General features: G+C 40.8%; 1 protein-coding gene across 1 annotated transcript in view; it reads right to left on the reverse strand.

Annotated features, from left to right (window-relative positions):
• Positions 1-4,986: 4,986 nt before the first annotated feature.
• The window catches only part of LOC133960682 (uncharacterized), a 69,919-nt gene continuing 54,811 nt past the window's right edge, over positions 4,987-20,094 (reverse strand). The window contains exons 4-5 of the mRNA XM_062395474.1: positions 12,104-12,309; positions 4,987-6,719 (exon numbers count right to left, since the gene is read on the reverse strand). Of these exons, the coding sequence (XP_062251458.1) occupies positions 6,497-6,719; positions 12,104-12,309 (429 nt within the window). The 3' untranslated portion in view covers positions 4,987-6,496. The remainder of the gene's footprint in view (positions 6,720-12,103; positions 12,310-20,094) is intronic.

Below are 20,094 nucleotides of genomic sequence, written 5' to 3' on the forward strand. Positions count from 1 at the left end.
GATAAGAGTTATGAATGGCTTTTCCCAAGCACCAGGGTTGTTTGCGCAGGACAACGAAGAAAAACATGTCCATGTTTTACCACCATACATTTAGAAACTGCACGATGAGGTCACCGGACTGTACAATCTGCTGTTTTACAAGCACTTGAGAACAAGCAAATTATTACAGCAATGTGTTTGATTCACTTATCGAGGCCTGAAACTGCATCAGTGTAACATTTTGACAACATCGCTGGCTCTGCTGGGGCTGATTGGGCTGATGTTTGCAGTAGATTTCATGTTTCACCACATTTTCGTTTCTGACAGTGTTCTCTGTGGATGAATTTGTGCTCGGGCAAGACACAGAGACAGAAAATCATTGAGATTTCACAAACAGTGATATTGGAAGTGGAATTGAGTGAGTATTACAGGCTACATCCCTGCAGCGGCTTTTAACACATACTAAATTACTCTGCGTCCACGCCCCGTACTCCATATAAATCCATCAAAGGTGAGAGAGTGTGCGTGTATGAGAGTGTATGCGAGTTTGTGGGATCTGTGAGAGAAGTTAACACAGCACTTTATCTTTTCATGCAGTCATTGGAGGCTTTTAATGAACTATTTGGAATGTGTTTCTCCTCTGAGTTTGGATATGAATCCTTTCGTGAGACACATTTTGGAGAGTGTTTATTCAGTATGGGCAGCGTGTTCCTCTGTCCTGTGCCACTGGCTGTAATATGATAGCACAGAGTCACTGTCCTATTGGGCAGGTGAGCCTTGCAGCTCCAAATCAACTTGAACTCATATAAGTTTTGGAATTGGATTTAAAGCAGGAAAAGCTCTTGCTGACAAGCAGCGTCAAACGAGGCAAAGAGGTGAAAATTGTAGAGACATGTACAGTGAGTACCTGTCACCTGTGTTTGACTCACAACTTGAATTTGATGCCAAGAATGATTACATTGAAATGAAATAATACATTTGTATTTACTTGAAGCCAAACTCCTTTTAAAATTTTTTTTTAACATTTCATGTCACTTTTAACGGTCTTTTTACATTTTCATTTTTGTTTTGTTAGAATGACTCGTCTGGGAAGGAAAATGATTATTGGAGTTCAGCAAAATGGACCATGCCCCCCTCTGGAAGAATCGGGTGGTCCAGGAAGCAAAAGTAGTTACTCACTTACATTTACTCTTGAGGGAATAATCTGTTGCGCCCTCATGCTATTATGTGCCAGCTCATAAAACAATCATTACTCTAATTCCTTCATTCTAATTCCTCTTGGTGCTTTATTTCGTCTGCTATCAGTGTACTACATGCTTAAAATTGTTGATTGTTGTTGTTGATTATGTTGATTGTGGCTACTAATTAATTTATTCCTTTTTAGTTACATGAAAACCCATTCATGTAACTAAAATGGGTGACTGAATCTGACCCTTTTGGACGATGATTTCAAGCTGCTTCACCTGTCAGGCGAGGAGGAGCACATGCTCACATTAATGTCACCTTGTGTGAGCAGTGCTACCCCCACTGACCCTCCCAGAAAAAAATAAACAACAGCTGCATATTGTGTTCAAGAGCAGGGCAACGGGTACCCATACGAGCATAATATCACGGAGCAGGCGATTTCCTGCACAGGCCTGTCAGGCATGATGTACGTAGTGGACCGGTATCTCCCCCACCAGAGCTCAGATAGTTTTGATATTTTTATTAGCATGTCCTCAATCATAAATCACCCCGGGGAAGTGAGGCCGATCCCTCCTCTCTGCGCAGCATCAGATTACAGGTGGAAGACAAAGTTATCGGACACCTTGCCACGTGTCCCGTGTTTAAGCTACAACACTTTGTCCCGTGTTTGCGTATAAAGTCTTCAATTCAGTTTACACTCAAACATTAGGACAGGGCAGAATACGATATACATAAAATTATGTAAATGGCCTCGCAGCGTATGGTGGCTGGGTGCAGACGCAGCCTTCTATCCTTCATCTGCTTTTATCAAAGCCGCAGACAAAAGCAGTTGGACAGGCAGTAAGGACTTCTTGCAATGTCAGGATGTGATGTCATATCGCTTTAAATAACCTCAGAGGACATCATTTTGTGTTGTTGTGCATCTTGTGATGTTATCTTCTCAAGAGAGACACATTAATGCATTGTTTAAGCACAACGCTGTGTCCATTTGCATCACAATAGGACTTCTCTTTTCATTTTTTTTGCTCCTCAGCAAGCCGACCGAGCAGTGCCCCCGACTCAGGCCGGGCAGCAGCCGAGCCGTTCTGCAGCCACACACATTTTCATGTCATACTAACTTGCCAGTGTGCGCAAAACTGTCAGACTCTCTTAAAGGCTCTGGGTGCTATGTGTAATTCCTTTAACACAAGGCCAGGCAGATATCCTTATCATTGTTGTAATGGCGTGCTCATGCCACCCTGCATCCCGCGAGCTTGCACGAGGCAGCTGGTAATTCACTTAATTTATTCGACTCGACCCGCGGTGGATCAGCCCGCGCTTCGCTCGCGTTGTGTTGACGGCCCCGACTACACGGCCGGACACTCAGCAGCCTTCGTCCTTCGGAGGTGATCCCAGGGTCATATGTGATTCCATCGCAGGCCAGAAGCACAGTCACGTATGACTTACACATCAGCGGCAGAGGGAATCCGAACACATGCGGAGGAATGAAGAGTCTTGATCAGAACTTTGATGTTTTGTGAAAAGGTAAAGATTTGATGTGTTATAGTTAATCCAGAGTGAATCTGTTGCTTTCTGCTTGTAACCATCTCCACTTGATGAAAGCACGTTTGTGTGCTTCAGAACAGAGAGTGCCTTTGTTTGTTGAATATGTAAATACCATCTGTATTTTGTTTAATCCTCCTCAATAGGTAGCCAACTCTAAAGCAGATCGCCTGTCACTCACAACCTAGGACATTTGGCACTCTGACTCGCTGAATCAAATCTGTATGTTGGTGCTTCAAAGCAAATAGCTTGTTCACATGTGGTGTGAGGCGCTGCGGGTGTGTTTGACTGGGTCTCAGTCTGCGCTGAGCGGGAGCCTTACCTCTCCTGGTGGATCTGGCCACTCATTATGAGATGGACTCGTCTAATGAGCTCCGATTTCACAAAGGCCCTGGCTGGAGTTCAATCGAATACCAGTGTGGAGCATTGATAAGTTTGGGTTGAGTTTTTTGAGCATGCCCGGTGCAGTTTGTGAATATAAGTTGACACTATTCACTGTTTATTTTACAAAAATAAATGAGCAATTTGTAGGTACATTTGTGACCATAACACATACAGTACCAGTGTTATGATTCCGTTATAATGATGTCTGCTCCAGAGGTGTTGTGGTGTAGTGTACTAATGCTTCAATGGACCAACCTCCCCTGAACCTCCCTGGCCACACACATTATATTTAATTTGATCTTGATTTAATCTGCCCAACTTTATACCTATGCTTCAATATCCTGCTCTACTATGTTTATTTGCTACAACAAAGTATTAGGGTCACATGGAGAAAAATATCGCAATATTACAATAATGTCATCAGTTTACAAGAACAAAGTCTAAAGTCAGAATTGAAAAGGAAAGTCTCAGTATTATGAGATTAATGTTGGAATTTACCAAGTAAAATACATTATTTAGCAAATTGTCATAACAGTTTAAACTGTTTTCTTGTTATATTAAAATGTAAATAATGTTGGGATCTGGAGGCAGCTTTAATGTAGTTCATATTTACATTCAGAAGAAAGGATGAGAAAACATTAGTACGGTTAAAACCCTTCACATTAAAATGTATGTTATAATAATTAATTAATATAATAACAATATGCAGTAGTAAAATAGTAACTGGTCTGAATTATAAGTAGCATATAATGTTACTTCTGATACTTTAAATAACATCTTTTGCTTCTAATTGAGTATTTTTATTGCAATGTTGTTGCCCTAATTAATCAGCATATTGATTAATTGCTACTCCACAAGTTAAATGCAGTTTTAAAGCTACATTGTCATTTGATGCACATGTTTGACCGGATGATGAACACAGACGACTGTGAATCAGAACATAATGTGATAATGTGGCAGTGCCATGCTCATATCATCGGCAGCTGTAGCTCAGATGGTAGAGTAGGTGGGCTATTAATCACAGAAGTGGTTGCCCAATCCTTGGCTCCTCTTGTCCACATGACGAAGTGTCCTTGAGCAAGACGCTGCGCCCCCAAATTGTATCTAAATAAACGTAGCATAATAAGGACCATAATTTTGAGCTGTAGAGCAGGAAACAGTAGGCTGCTGCTGGCACAGGAAGAAGGACATCGAGTCCGAGGATCCAGACGAGCATTTGTCCTGCAGGATGGTCCTGTAACCTTTCGATTTGCCATTTGCAGCGACGCCCTGTCGTTGGGTATAGATGTAAGAGAACCCACTGGAGGGGCACTCTCTACGTGCCCACCTGCCTGTCTTACTGCAGTCTGCTGTACCATGTGGAGCCCCAGATGTTGTCAGCGGAATAAGCCACACTCATACACTCATGAAAGTGTCCATCTGGCCCCTCACGCGCACACATTAAGCCCCGGAACCATGCAGGCATAGGGACACTGGAAGGGCCTGTGCAGGCCTGTTATTGTGGCATTTACCAGATACAGCAGTGAGATACTGCTGTGCGTCTTCTGTTCTGACCGCAGAAAGTCTCTAAGCTGAGGGTGGTGCCCGACGGAGAGTTACTTGGCTGTGAGCGAGAGGTGAACAGAGAGGGACTGGGCAGGATAAGCCTGCAGGTCACAATGCTAGAGCAGCAGAGCAGAGTGAGGAGGATCTTTTAACATTAGCTGAGCCTCAGGCACATGCAGATATGAGCGGGGCTGCAGCCGGGCAGAAGAGGCACCCACACTACAGCCCTGCATCACAGATGCTTCTGTTAATCCAATCCAAATAAAAGCAGGCTCTTTTTTACAGGGTTCTCTTTGTAGAACTTTGCAGAAATATTATATTTTCACGAAACACAAAGAGACCTGAAAATCATTCAGTGTAAACATCACATTGAGGCCTGCCCCACTTTTAATTGTTTCCAAAGTTTTTGAACAACAAAGTTATTGATTGGTTTATAAAATCACAGCATTTGATTATTAAACATATATAATATACAGAAACGTTTGCTATGGAAATGCATTATACAGAGTTACACAGTTATTTACATGTTGTATAATTTGGCTCTGTAGGAGATGTCTACATGTCGATTCCAGATTTAAAACAAATAGCTTGCAGCACAAACAACCACTTACTGAGCATGAAGGGCCAATAAAAAGAAACTATTGCTTGCATTATGGGTAATGTAGGATGCAACGCTTTAGGAACGGGACTCAGTTTATCTTCTTCTTGAGTGCCTCGTTAAAGTTTGATTCATACGATCAATTATAATTCAGTTTGTTGGCCATGGTTGCCAATACACATTCAGAGCTTTATTACAGCAAACACAGAAAGTGATGAAGATATTAATGTTGTCTAATCACCTGTGTCATATGGTGCTGCATATAAACACTTGCTAGAGCACCAAATATGTATTAATCCGCCGCTGAAATTAGTCCCCTAGAAAAAAAGGATGTAGGCTACCTTTACTAAAAATGTAGTGCTCAGCAGTTCTGGGAAAATGTGGATCCTTCAACAAATGATAAAAACGATTTACATCTTCGGTCACAGTGGATATTGAGTCAATAGATAATGAACGTTTGATTTTGGTTTTCACATGGATTTGGTTAAATAAGAACAAATACAGTGGCTCCTGTATTTGAATTGTTATCAACATCTGTAGTATAACATGAAAACATTGTCGAGCGTTTTGCTGCTACGTCCAATATGAACGTCTTGTCTGATATAGCGCAAAAAAGTGCAGCACTGCATCTCCCACAAAACAGTAGATGCAAACTGAAAGCTGTTCCATATGAAAACACTGCGTTGATGAAGTGATGGTAATATAACATGAGGGCTACTTGTTGGCACTTTCTCCATCTGTATGATAATGGTTTATGTTTTAGTAGCTCTTGTCTCACTGGGAAGCTTTACTCTCATTTCTGCAACAGCGCTGGGACAGACGTTGCTCTCGCCCCCGTCCTTGTCACCACTTTACAGGCTATTCAATTAGCAGTAGAAGCATGGGAGATGGAGCCATAATGGAGCTGATGAGATGCACAAGGACAGGTGACACTAATCAGAGCGGCGCCCCATTGTCTCTGTGTGGGCATCATTAAGGAAAGAGAGATTTCAGCCTTTTTTCCCCTCTCTGAGCCTGAACACACTCATCCACTCGTGCATTTTCTTTCTTATCTTCAATTTGCAATATCTGAGAATAGACTCACTGAATAAAGTGCAAAGTTTTGACGTTGGGAAAAACAAAAACATTTTAGACTTTACACAAAGTGTAAAATCTCATTAATAACACAGATACACTGATGTGTTTCCTTAAATGGCTGTTAGACACATCTAATACCCAAAGGATTTACTCTGGCCCTATACTCTGTAAACTCCTGTTAGTGGTTTAGAAAAGGCTGAGACAGCCACTCTCCAACACATCCACTTTCCTCGCGTCCACTTGACTGGAAGCGGCCGCTGATGAAGCGTGACCTGCCGCTGCTGAAGTGGCCTCGGACTGATCCCGACGGCCCAGGCTCGCTCTGTCTTCCTCAGAGCCCCTGGCCCGGACTGTGAAGGAGCTCTGCTCAGCCTGCCGGTAACGACTGCTGAGGTAGCTCCACAGGCACCTGTGAAAACACAACCGAGGTACAGACATCAGGAGAGAACAGACTTGTTGTGTCACCCCACATATTTCTGTCATGCAAGTCCAATTAGGTGCATTCAAACTTAATCTCAAATAACTGTGTTGGTATAATAACATAATCCTAATCTTGTTATTAAATCCCTCTTCTCCCATTAACCAAGGCTTTAGTTTATGTGGGAACCTCTGAGCTCTGGTTAGCCTCCTGACTTGATGTGACCATACAGGTTGAGTCCCTCCATATATTTAGGAAGAGGCCATGTTGGCCAAGAGTAAAATATAATATAAAAAATATATTTAACTGCTTTGTTCAGCAACATTTGATGTGTGATGTTTATGTTTAAACACCTCAAATATAAATTAACGTTAACCTGCAACAATGGAATAAAACAATGTATCAAAGTCAAGACTAATCTGATCTAATCTATTCTGTTATCTGTCTCCAACCAATAACAGGTACATATTAAAATGTGGTTTACCAGATACATTTTAGGCCTTTCTTTCCAATATCCATGAACGCATGTCTACTGTCTCTTTAAATTTTCTTTATTGCAGTGTATTGAAGCCTTTACAGTTAATATTCATAATATGGTAAAGATCATGGTTTTGGAGAAATATGGGAAAGTAAAGCCAAGTGGTACAATTTCGTTCTGCACGCGAAAATATTCAAAACTATTCAATATGTAACAGATTTGTGTAAGATTGGAAACAACAGAACAATGACCAAACACTGAACTGACCTGTTATTACCAATTAGCTGTCAAGTTTATGACCAGTTCGTGACTCTGTTGCAGCTGCTCCACTATACAGTATATAAAATGGTGAATTGATATCGGAGCTTTTTTCTGTAAACAGCTGAAACAATGTTTCTTAGAACAATGGGAGTGAAGGCATAAAACCAAAACAGCAGGCAGAAATGTGCTATAATGTGAAGCTTCAATGCTTTCTTCTGTTTTATATTATTCTAAATGTGATGAATGGCAATGGTGTTGGAAGGACAGAAATGCAGATCACATATTAGAGGCTCTTCTGGGGCTCTACAGACATTTGACGTATTTGACTAGCATCAGCGTCATTCGGAGTCAAGTTTCTGGCTACTTGGTGAATATTAGTCCAGTTATTATACAGATGTACAGATATACTAATATTGACATGTTTGTCATATAGTCTTCATGTTGGGTCACACCAACAGAACTGCATGTGGTGGACTGTAATTTTCTTTTCAAACAGTAGCCACCTCACATTAGGACCGACACGTTTCAGTTCTGCCTGGCAATGTGAGGGATGACCAGAGAAATGGAGAACCTCATTATTTCAATGTGTATTTTTCCATCAGGAATGTTCCGTAACAGTATTTAAATGGTTTTACATGTTCAGGAGTTGACTCTGTTGCAGCTACTAAGCAATACACTGGACACCAAACACAAAAGCACTTTTTGCAGTAGATTCACTGGATGCATAACCTCAGTTCATGAAATAATTGTCTACTGAGGCGAATCAATGCCTCAGATCGGAATTAAACCGTTCTGCTTGTTTACGACATCTATCATTTGTTCTTATCAAGTGTGATCAGAGCAATTTTCCTTTCCTTAATATAGGTTTGATGGGACAAAGAAAAGCTAAATTCTGTGAGAATTGGAAAACACATTTCTTGTGCATTGTGGTAACTAGAGTGTCAACAGATAAGAGAGTCCATAGTATCAACTCGTGGGTAATTCATCATACAATTGTGCTCCTGTGTTTTCACTTGGAACAGCTTGGAAATGTTGTTTGAGGCCTTTGCTCAGATGTCCCAGCTAATGCTTTGCTCAAATGATCCCACAAAGGAAAATGTAAAGTGGAAAATGTGTATTTGTGCTCTCGCTCCCCAATTCTCTCAACTTATGTGCAGCTGTAACTTCAGAAAAAGCACATTTGTATGCTTGTGCAGACTTATATCTGCAAAAGGCAGCTGAGCGCCTCGTCCTGAGGCAGCTCTGCAAACTGCAGCAGACAGTAGCGTGAGGTGAGAGAGCAGTGTAGGCCACTTTGTATCATGTCAGCGCTAGCGGTTAGACGCCATCTCCACAGTGTCCCTTGTCACCAATCACATCCTTTTAAACCACCCAGGGAGCTTGACACCCCCCTCCCTGCACACACACATATACACGCACACACTCCCTTATCTGTCAATGCTGCTTAAATAATGTAATTAATTACTTAATTAACATTTCCATAATCTATTTTAATAAATCTAACACGGCATAATGAGAGTTTCTAACCTCCAGGCAATGGCATATAAAAATTCACAGTGCAGAGCTGCATGGTCAGGGCATTGTCTCAGCTCTGCCACTCCTGACATGACAGTAAAGGAAGGAGAGGGCACATATTGTGTGGCAGCCTTCAAAGAGGCAGTTCGAGCCTGACAAATGTCATGTGAATATTTCCAGTTACAGACCTGCAAAACGAAGAGGAGGGATGAAAATATTATTTTGAAGGTACTAAATGTTGAAAGTAATGGTTTCATAGACTTCGAGGGAAATGAGAGGGATTAAGTGCTGACATGACGTGTCTCATTGAGGTTGATTCAAAGTTTTTTAACAACGTTGTAGCTCTATGACACTCATGACACAAACTACCAGTGTTCTTGTTTTTTTCAAGAGGTTTGTTAACAACTAAAACTATTTAAAATACTAACGGCCTAATAGGCTTTAAACTGCACTCCTCCTCCTTAGCATGACCTTCCTTTAATACCCTTATTGACCAATGACGATAAAAAATGTAAAATCAAAATGATTACAGCAAAACTAAGGACATTTTTTTTTTCCACTTTTTTTTTGTTTCTTGATTAAACCTTTAAAACCTACATTACCAACCATTACCCCTCCTTGGCCTCCATTGGTTCAGTCCGAGATGCGGGTGTGTTAGTCTAGTAGCAGCTAGTGTAAAGTATAGATGAGTAGCAGGATACTGAGATATGGTAAACTAACATCTTTTATCACATTTAGACCGATCATGTCCTGTAATTAATTTCCATATGCATACCCTGAAACTTGAGACGTTGTAGCCATAGCAACTGTCAACAGGTTACAGAGAGGTTCAGTCACTGGGGTGGAAACAAAACGCTTTACCCTCCTGCCATTAGACAGTCATTACAGCATGTTACCTTTTCATCAAGAGCCAGTGTAAATGACCATGAGTTCAAAACCCAGTCTCTCCGTACTGCTCACTTGTTTATCTTTGTCTGAAAGCCGTGTCTCAGAGGTGTGTGTGTTTGTGTGTGTGTGTGTGTGTGTGTGTGTTTGTGTGGGTGAGAGACGAGGGGGTTGTGCCGTACAAGGACTTCCCCCCTGGGGCTGAAGAGTGACTGAGATGCTCCCTGACAAGGGGCAGCAGGAGGCTGGCACGTCCCATGCAGCACAGGCACCATGGGGCATGAGTCTGTGGGGCCCACCGATCCTAATAAGGGCACCCACCAACCGTCCGACTGTACCAGCAATCATTTAAGCATCAGTTGACAGCAAATCCCGTTGGTGCCATGGGATACCTCCACACTACAGCCGACAATGCACAGTATTTAGATTATATGATGACCGTTTGTTTTCCATTTGACATAATGTACCTAATCTAAGGCATGGTATTATTAAGCTTCAATGTTTCAAAAAAACACATTCTATCTTCTTCTTTTTAATGACCCGCAGACATTAACAGTGTTTGTATTTTAATAGTATGACTGTTAGCATGACAACATATCTGAACCTTTTTCAACTCAAACAAGGAGCAAATACCTGCAGCGGAGATGTGCCGAGAAACGCAGCTCGTCTGCTGTGGCTGCTGAACTTGTTGTAAACAAACCAATTTCCTGTCATAAAATTACAGCTCATTACTAGCGTGGATAAGGGCTTCAACAACATAATGATGCAGAAGCACATTACCAGCGCAACCATATTTATTAATTACCAGTTCACTAGCCACATTCCTTACAAAGGCGGTTAATGGGGGGAAAAAAAGTTACGAGACTTGTAGAGTTAATTACAAACAGCCTCTTGTTTTAGTTAAGACAAATACTGGAGGAAGCAAAGATGTAGCACACAAAGTTTTCATTTTGCTATTGGCCTGAAAGAGGAGTTCAGGGAGATTGGAGGGTTACCTCACTTTCTAGCATCATATTCTAAACCGGGGAGCTTGTCTTTAATACCTAAAATTTAGTTCATTAAGGTCAGAATTGCTTTTAGTTTCCAAAATACTACTAGAAGTATTATTTCTCTTAACAAAAAAATAAGAAATCAATGGTCAGAACTTGAATCTGCTCGTCGGAGCAGGAAAATCAATCTCCATATACAACTGTGATTATACAAATAAATTACAGAAACGACTCTTTAGAGAAAAGTTAAGAGAAAATAAAGGAGAAAAACAAGGGTAACTGCTAAAAGTTAATGATGAAGGTTGGTCAGTCTTTGCTCAATCGGACGGAATGAGTCCGAACGAGGTGCTTTTCTAAATTTCAAATTTTTAATAAGTAAAGGAACATTGCTACATTTAATTCTAAACTGGTGAGCTGGACAAGTTAATACTGAGTTCATTTTAGTTGAAACATTGCAGTGAACAAAGAATCAGTTTTTAATATGATAGCAAACATAAGTTGACTTGCAAGCATCTGAATAATTGATTAAGGCTTCCCAATGTTCATGCAACATTGTGGTGGGGGGGGGGGGGGGGGGGGGGAGTTAAAGTAGGGATTTTGGTGCCATATTTTGTTTTGAGCTACCAGAATCATAGCGCCGGCCCTGACTCCAGTAGGTGTTTGTGACTGATGTGCAGCCTGATTGAGTCTCTGCTTTAGGCAATCCCAGATTACATAACCTGATTCAGTAATCTGATTACAGTAATCATCATATGTAGCTTTCTAATCACAGAGTAGATATTGTTTATGCCAGGAATCTAATGTATTATTTACAAGGTAGACGTTAATAAAAAACAGGCTGTTCATTTACTAATGGTTTACAGAACCGCAGGCATTGTTCCAATTAGCAATATCAAAATGGGAAAGAAGACTAAATGAAAACAAGAGGAGTGTGGGGGGGGGGGGTTACGGGTTGAACAACAACATGTTTTCACAGTTAATTTGGGTGACACGGTTGCTCACCACTCTTTGTTTTGAAACTCATATAAAAATGAAATATTTCTTTGTTTTTTTTGCTTTTTGGAAAATGAAAACACATCTAAGACCAGAATACAACCAGAGTGGAAAGACCATCATCATCTTATTAATCATCATCATCAGCATTCTGATTGTGCTCTGAAAGTTATACAAAGATCAGACCAAGGGCACTTCAACTACTTCAAGTACACAAAGGCTAATAAGTACGGAGTCGAAATACCATTACTCACTTGATGAGCAGGATCTCCGTCAGCAGACCAAAAGAGGCAGCAGCCACTTTAAAGGTGGTGGGAGGCGGCGGCCTGGTGAAGAAGGTCATCATCCAGTAAACGGCACACGGCACAAGACCCAGCAAAGCAAACCCTGTGATCAGCACGAGCCACGTTTGCCACTGGAAGCTCACAGAGCGCCATGGAGAACCCCACTGGAGCTGGTACTGGATGAGAGGAGAAAAACACAAGTCCTCATGAGTTCACACAATCTGAATGTTCAGACATATCCAAGTGGTTCTGGTTTAAGATGCAGAGAAACTCAAGCCAGGAACAGAATGGGGAGTTGCAGCTGTGGTGTTGGTCATTGAGTCGATCAGGACTGTTCCAGTTTCATCAAATACTTGTAAAGGTAATGCCACGTTCAGTTGAAAGTCCATCCAACCACCTATCCATATCCATACCAGGGAACTTGTTGCTGTTAGGCCACAGTGCTAACCAAAAATATGAAATTATATTATTATATACCTAATTTGGTAAACTAAGATGGTAACAATAGCAATCATTATTTCATAACGGTTGTGAGCATGTTAACTTGATATCATTCTTCTTTATTGCCAAAGTGCAACATGCTTGCAGATGCTTAGCTGGCAGCTGTATATGCGGGTGTGTTAATCTGTGATGTAATGAACCATGATCCAGGAAGTTCAGTTCAGGTAAAAAATCTGCAACTCATTTTGCAATTCCCTGAGACCAGATTTCACAACTGAATTGTTTTATCTTTCATCAACTCAGTAATGAGTGAATAAAAATAAACAGGTCAAGTTACCAAAGTGAGCCTGTAAGAATTTGTGCTTGCATGTTTTTGACTGGCCACCTTGACGGATGATGCTGGAGCGAAATTGACTTGAGTCTTGGCTCATCCAGTGTTTTGTTGCATGGGCTTAATTTAAATGAAGGAGTTTTTTCATGCATGGCTAAGTCAGTCTGACATTATATCTGATGTCTTGCTGAGAGGGTTTATTTTTTGTCCCAACCCAATCGGCACCTAGTGACACTTCAGCCGTGCTGACATTAACTTCTATTTACACTGAATCAGCTGCAGCGATTGCTCGATAATTGACTAATTACACATTCAACTATTATAGAGCAACATTATCACTAATTTTGAGTGGTGTTTGTGGGAAACTGCTGAAAATTAATTTAAGTGTAAACTTAGTTTTAGCAGTTTTTGGTCTTCCAGAGGAAAATATTTGAATATGGCAGCTTGTCATGAAGTGTGTCTGTCTGCTCTCTGGTGCTGAGCAGATTGTGGAGTAAAGTAAAGTAAGTAAACGATGAGCTGAGACTCACTCGTCCTGATGTGAAGCTGAGTGAGTTGCAGATCCAGGTGATAATTTTCTGTTCATCACCACAAGCAACCCCTTTTACATTGTTATTTGATTTATATTGCTATAAAAAGACTGATTATAAGTCGAATATGCTAATATAATAACTTAAACCAAACAAACAAATAATATAACATCTGTAAAAACCTCATCCAGGCTTGTTGCAGTTCATTTTTATGGATCGAGCTCTTGCTATGAAGGAAGAAGACATAACCATTCCTACTCCCTCCTACAAATCTCTGAGTGGTCGACTGTATCTCCAACTGACTGAAATAGTTGTTAATGAGCAACAACACCAGAGCTATTTGAACTGCCTTACAAACAGCAGTTGTGAGCAGTGATTTCAAGGTGTGGAACCAGGCTATGACAACGAGTTGACTTGTTGAAATCTTCCCCGACTGTGAAAAGATTTGGCTCAATTAACGACTTGACAATACACAGTGCTTTGATCTGTGTTCTAAGTGAGTGTCGAGTTGATCTTTCTCTGATGTGTACAGATTCCAATCTTTTAAAAAATGTACAATTTACGACACATGTATAAAATTAGATCATAAGATTACCTGCTCGATTTTACACAAACTATACTGGTCAAAAAAAACACTAACAGCTGCCAACATTTGTTTTTTGTCTCTCGAGTAGATGTATATCAGGTAATAATTCAATATAGATCAGAGGTTTTATTTGTAAAGTGGAAGCGTCAGAACCGGCAGACATACGATTGGTACAGCTCCTATTTCAAGTTACAATCTTCTGACTTATCAAGTATCCCATACCATAATGGTTCTAGGTCAGCCTGGTTACCAAGAGAGATAAGCCACAGTGAAAGTGACGATGCCGAAGATGATTTTCCAATCTCTGACCGGAGGTTCCACCTATATTCAACAATATAGTTAAGAAGTTTTAACTATATTTTATTTAAAGCGACTTACAATAAGTGCGATCAACTATGATGGTACGAACCCAGAACAACAAGAAAAAGAAAGTACAATTTTCAGTATTGAAAATACTAATAAAGTTTAGTATTTATCCAGGAGACCCACCTACTGGCTGATAAATGTACTGGGTGGGCTACATGAGGGCATCCTGTGGCGGTAGCCAGATCAGAGGGGTAGCTACAATATTTTGGAGATTATGTGTAATGATTTTAATGAAGAAATGGAGCCAAATTTCTGCTGCATTTTTCCCGCATCATTATGTTGCCCAATGAACATTGGGTGTTGCCGCATAAATGCACATTTGGGTTCTTCTATGTTTTTTTTTACATCTTGGGAACAATGTTCAACAGCGATATTTTTCTTCATATCATGCAAGATAGATAGAAGATGCAACACTGGCCAGATGTAATTCATGACTCACCAGTTGGAAATGCAGAAATCCTATTAATAGTGGTGTGAATGTACAATGGTGAGCAAACAAACCCATAATCATGGAACAAAGTCAGTAACGCAACTGCACACCTGCTCTGTACATTCTGTCCTTTGTTAACCTCGGGCTTGGCTTTTTTAAAAGCTGTACAAAAAACACTTAACATTCAAACAGGAGAAGAAAAACCCATATAAACACACACACACACACACACACACACACACACACACACACACACACACACACACACACGCACATGCACATGCAGTTAAAACACATACAATATGCACGCAGGCCCATGCATAAAAACACTAAAGCATGCACACAGTCATCAAGCCAGCATGCAAACATGGCCTTAAACCCTCGCCAAATATCGCCATGCTCTGGAGACAAACCAAACCACTTGAACAGCGTTTGATTAGTGTCTGGAATTCATCTGCAAATGCACACTTGCCTTGTCCTCTTTCATGGCTGCTATTCATTAATTAGATTCTTTGTGCAACTGAGCTATCCTCAGTGTTTAAGGTTACATCAGGCCCCAGTAAGTGGCTGCCTGATAACAGAATGCATCCATCTTCATTACTCAGCCCTTTCTGTCGAGGCTTGCTCCTCCACAAGTGAGCTATGTCAGGAGGTTCTAAGGAACTGATCCATTTCATTGCATTCGGATCCTGAACTTTTGCCTCCTTTGATTTTGGTTGCTCTGATTAAATTACTGGGCTGTGGTTTCCAATTCATATCGGGTTCTTTTGTGGTTGTTTTTCCCCCTCGAGGAAGATCAGTGGTGGAGTCAAATGAAAACCAAACGCCTCTTTGTGTCTTTAGATCACATAATATGTTTGGAGAAATTCGCAGCCATGTTGGTCAACATGTTTTTTTCTTTGAAGAATCCTGTCTCTTTAACATTGTGAACACTCTGGTTGTTTTTTAACATTTCTCCTGATAAGCTATGGCTCTAGATCACAGTCAGGTCAGTGGATTAAAAAATATATTTTAATTAATTTTGAACAAGGTCACTAAGAATTCAGAAATGATTACCTCTGAAATTAGATTTCTATTATATTAATTATTAAATTATTAGTGTATATAATTTATAAATCTTCTTTTTAAATTTGGTTGCATAACCAACCACTTTCTTCCACGTTTCTGTCAGTGCACAAGCTAACACACACACACAGAAGAATTGTAAGCTTATTCCATCCATATTTGCCAAAGAAATCTCAGACATTCAGATAAATGTCTTCACAAACCAAAACACCTGTTTTCAATCTTAGAGGAAATATGAATAGACTCAACTCCCAAGGTAACAACAGGGGGAATGCGTTGTAAGACAGTGAAGGTTTTCTTTTGTTATTTAGGGAATGGAACAATGATAACACAGGCTTTAAAAGGGCCTGAATGTGGTGGTCACTCCTCATTGTTTTTTGGCCACTGAAAGCCATTGGACACATTTTGGTGACAATCCTGAAAAGGCTCATTTTAAATGAAGCTGTTCGCATCACATCCATCAGTGAAATCTCAGCTTCTAGTCATTTCAAGGTCAAGCCAGTTTGAATCAGGTTAAAAGCAGCTCAAAATGGTTATTGCATTCCCTCAACTGAATGAATTATCTGTGAAGAAGCACGGTGGAGTAACCATAAGGAGACCGACGCATCTGTCTTGTCTCCACGTGACTCTGCACGGACGCAGGTTTTTAGTATTTTGTAGGCGAATGGCTCAAAGGAGAAACGGAGACACAACGGTCCGTCTATTCCACGGAAACCATGATTAAAGACACACTATATGACGATATGTATCACAGGCCTGGAGGACTTACCTGCCCCTTTTTGGTGAGGAACACTGCCTCATCAGAAATTACATTTGCCCTGAACCTCATCTTAAATTCAAATAACATGTGGCTGTTCAAACACCACACAGAGAAGCGAGCTATAACTTAAAAAGTCAACACGCCATACATTCACCATTGGTTAAAAATCACAGTGTGTTAATTGCATCCTGATGTTTTATGACTATGACCTTTAAACACTATACCAATCAATCAGTACAGGAGGGAGGCAGCCCATTGGGAATATTTAGATTCACAGATTCTGAAAGTAGGGCACTATTTATCCAAACACAATCATTATTAATCGCCGGACAGTCAACCCAAAAACATTCTGCATATTTTTCCACATTAAACCCTCTCTCCTTTGAAGCACCACTACCACATACATTGTCCAGCATGGGTATAATCAATGAAGATGAGCTGCCGCATTTATACAGCAGAGGAGATGAAGGGACAAGTACAATGTTATCCTCATAAAGTGGTGGTCAGACATGTTTGACCTGCTTTCTCAATGACTGTAACACTCAACATTTCAGTCATTAAAAAAAAAAAAAAAACGGTACACCACAGTCACCCCTGTTGAACTTTGAATTTGAGGACTTTATGTAGGCCATACAGTGTAAACAGTCACAGATAACACTTGAATTTAGTAATGTCAGTTACAATGGGTTCTTGACATCAGACATTAGTGACAGGCCTCTCAATTTTGGCCAGAGTACCACTTTTGAAGAAGGGAACACTGAAAAAATATGTCTACTGTGGTTTGGTTTGATACTTTACCTTATCTATTATCAAACAATATATTGAACTGTTATTAGGGAACAGACCTAAATATCTTGAACCAACTTCCCCAAATCTATAAAAGAAAAGGAAACTAAAATTGGCCTTAATTCTGTTATACTATCATCCAGGTCCCCACACACTGGATGTGCTGCAGTGCACTAATGATTACAAATACTTTATTTCCTTTTTCTTACAATCTATTTGTAGTAAATGTCACTGTTTGGTTTAGGAATTAGTAATTATGAGGCTACTGTAGGCCTATGCCTCAACTAGATTTTGAATTATTCTCATTTCCACAGGAACTGCTACTAAAATATTTACCAGCCACATATTTCTACTAAGTGTACCATGAATACCTGCTGCAGTAGAGACCTGGATTTGTTTTCCCAAAAATTTCTCAGTACTTTAACCCTTAACTGATTACTGGTGTATCGACTAACTTTAGTTGGATCCCCTAATTTCAGGTGCAACACAAATTAACTGTGCAATGTCTAAAATGCCAAGGTGCTCCTCCAACAGTCTCCCATGTACATGCTGCTTGTTTGCTAACAACAGTGAGGAAGTTCTACTTAGAAAGACCAGACCAGAAAGTCTATTAACTTATTGAGATTAAAAGCCTGATGCCTTCCCTCCCACACATCCCTCCATGGCCCCTTCCCCCGGCCGGCATCACACCTCCAAAGGAGAAAGGTGATTGATGAGCCCCATCAGGCAGCTTGGAATCTCTTCTCTCATTAGACTCCTTATGCATCTAAGCTGTTTCAACACACACACACAAACACACACATATAACACACGCTCTGGTCGAGCAAGGCAGGGGGAAGGGAGTGAGTGGGTGTCTATCCTCTGACTTTTTAGAAGATAAGTACTCACACTAAAATATTTACTTTGTACATTAATCTCCGGAAAATTAATTTGCCATTATACTTTCACCCTCAGAAAAAAGTGAGACTTTTTTTAATTGAGAAGTGTGCTTTCCACTCCCCTCTCTTCATGCTCAGTGGGCTTTCTCTCTTTTGTCTCACGCCTGGGACTGTTTGGAAATTAATGTCCCTGAGGGAGCGGTGTTTGGACAGTCAGGGTGGATCCTATCATCGACCACTGAGGCTGTCGAAAGGAGGGTTAGCTGGAGTGGTGAAAAGGAAGGGAAAGAATGGTGAATGTGCATGTCCCTAACTCAGACATGCTCAATCACATTTATGGAAGTTCAGAGCAATATTATGTACTAATTGCCAATGGATAGCAGCATTACTGTAATGTGCTGCGGAATATATCGGTGCAGACCGAGTGGGGTCCTTTCTATTCAGATAAATAACCTCATTATAGCTGAGACAATAACAGTTAGAATCAATGCCCTACATTGAAACAATTTAGTCAGGAGTGCATCTGATTCAAATAAATCACTTTTTATCAGTTAGATACAATAAATATGCAGTGTGAGAAAGTGGGCGTGAAATTTTGCATTTGCTAACCAAATCTATTTGTAGATTGTGAAGCAGTCAGATAAAAACATAATCTGCTAACCCTGCTTCTGTGGCTCTAACGTGACGTTCCTGAAATGGAGGGCCATGTTGTGTAGAAAGATGTTTCAGCATATGTGTTTCCACCCTGATTTGAAATGACAATTTACCAACATTACCCCATGTTCTGCACAGGTTTTACTTGTTGTGGTGAGAGACTCAGGCAGTTTGTGGTTTAATTTTAAGATATAACCAAAATGAAGTAGGTGCTAGCTAGGCAACCACATACCTCTTGTCACTACCCAAAGACATTGCAATGCCCAACTCAAAGCATTCAATGCAAGTAGCACTGTCACCCTCTTTCTTTATAAAATGAAGCCACGCTCTGCACCGTTACTTCCTCCCTGCCAGGACTCCTTGTGGCAAGTTTCCAACAGACACATTTGGTGTTGTTGTTTTGCAATTTGCAACAGACAGAAAGAACACAACAGAATCGGTAAAAAGGGTTTTCTGAAGCTCATAGATGGTTCATACAATTTGGAACCCTGTCTCAGGTGGAACCAGTTCTCGAATCCTTTCTGTAACAATGTGCATTGGGTTTTAGTGAGAGCTATATATATAAATATAAACATTTATATAAACAGTATATATATATTTGAAATTCCTGTACCCATTTTATGCCCATTTTACCACAGTTGATATGGTTCCTTGGAGTCTTAATGAAATGTCTGTAGCATATTTTGGTCAAAATACCACAAGGATCATTTAAAACAGCCACTTTTTACCCTGTCTAAAACAGCCCTCCTCAGATTGACCTGTTTTGAGTGCCCCGCCCCCCTCACCCCCGGTGAGCCTGGCTGCGAGAGCCCCAGCTTCCAGCGCAGTCCCGCAGTGGGAGCAGTGGGAGCTTGAGCTGGCACAGCAGCAGCATCCTTCCACACTGTTGAGTCAACTTTTAGAGGTGACCCGGGGGTCCCTTGTTTGTGCGGCCACTTAAATGTCTGACGGGTAGCAGCAGCGAGCTAATGCTAGCCGGGGAGCCAGGCTACCCTAGCCGGGGTGAACCCCTAGCGTTAGCTCGCGAGCTAACCAGGCGGTGGAGCCAGGCTAGCATTAGCTTGCTACATGTCCAAGGTCATGTAGCAAGACTCCCTACATGGGCATGGTGTGACTATGACGTTTACTTCCGTT

Source organism: Platichthys flesus, chromosome 9 (assembly GCF_949316205.1).
Source record: "Platichthys flesus chromosome 9, fPlaFle2.1, whole genome shotgun sequence".
Lineage (NCBI taxonomy): Eukaryota > Metazoa > Chordata > Actinopteri > Pleuronectiformes > Pleuronectidae > Platichthys > Platichthys flesus.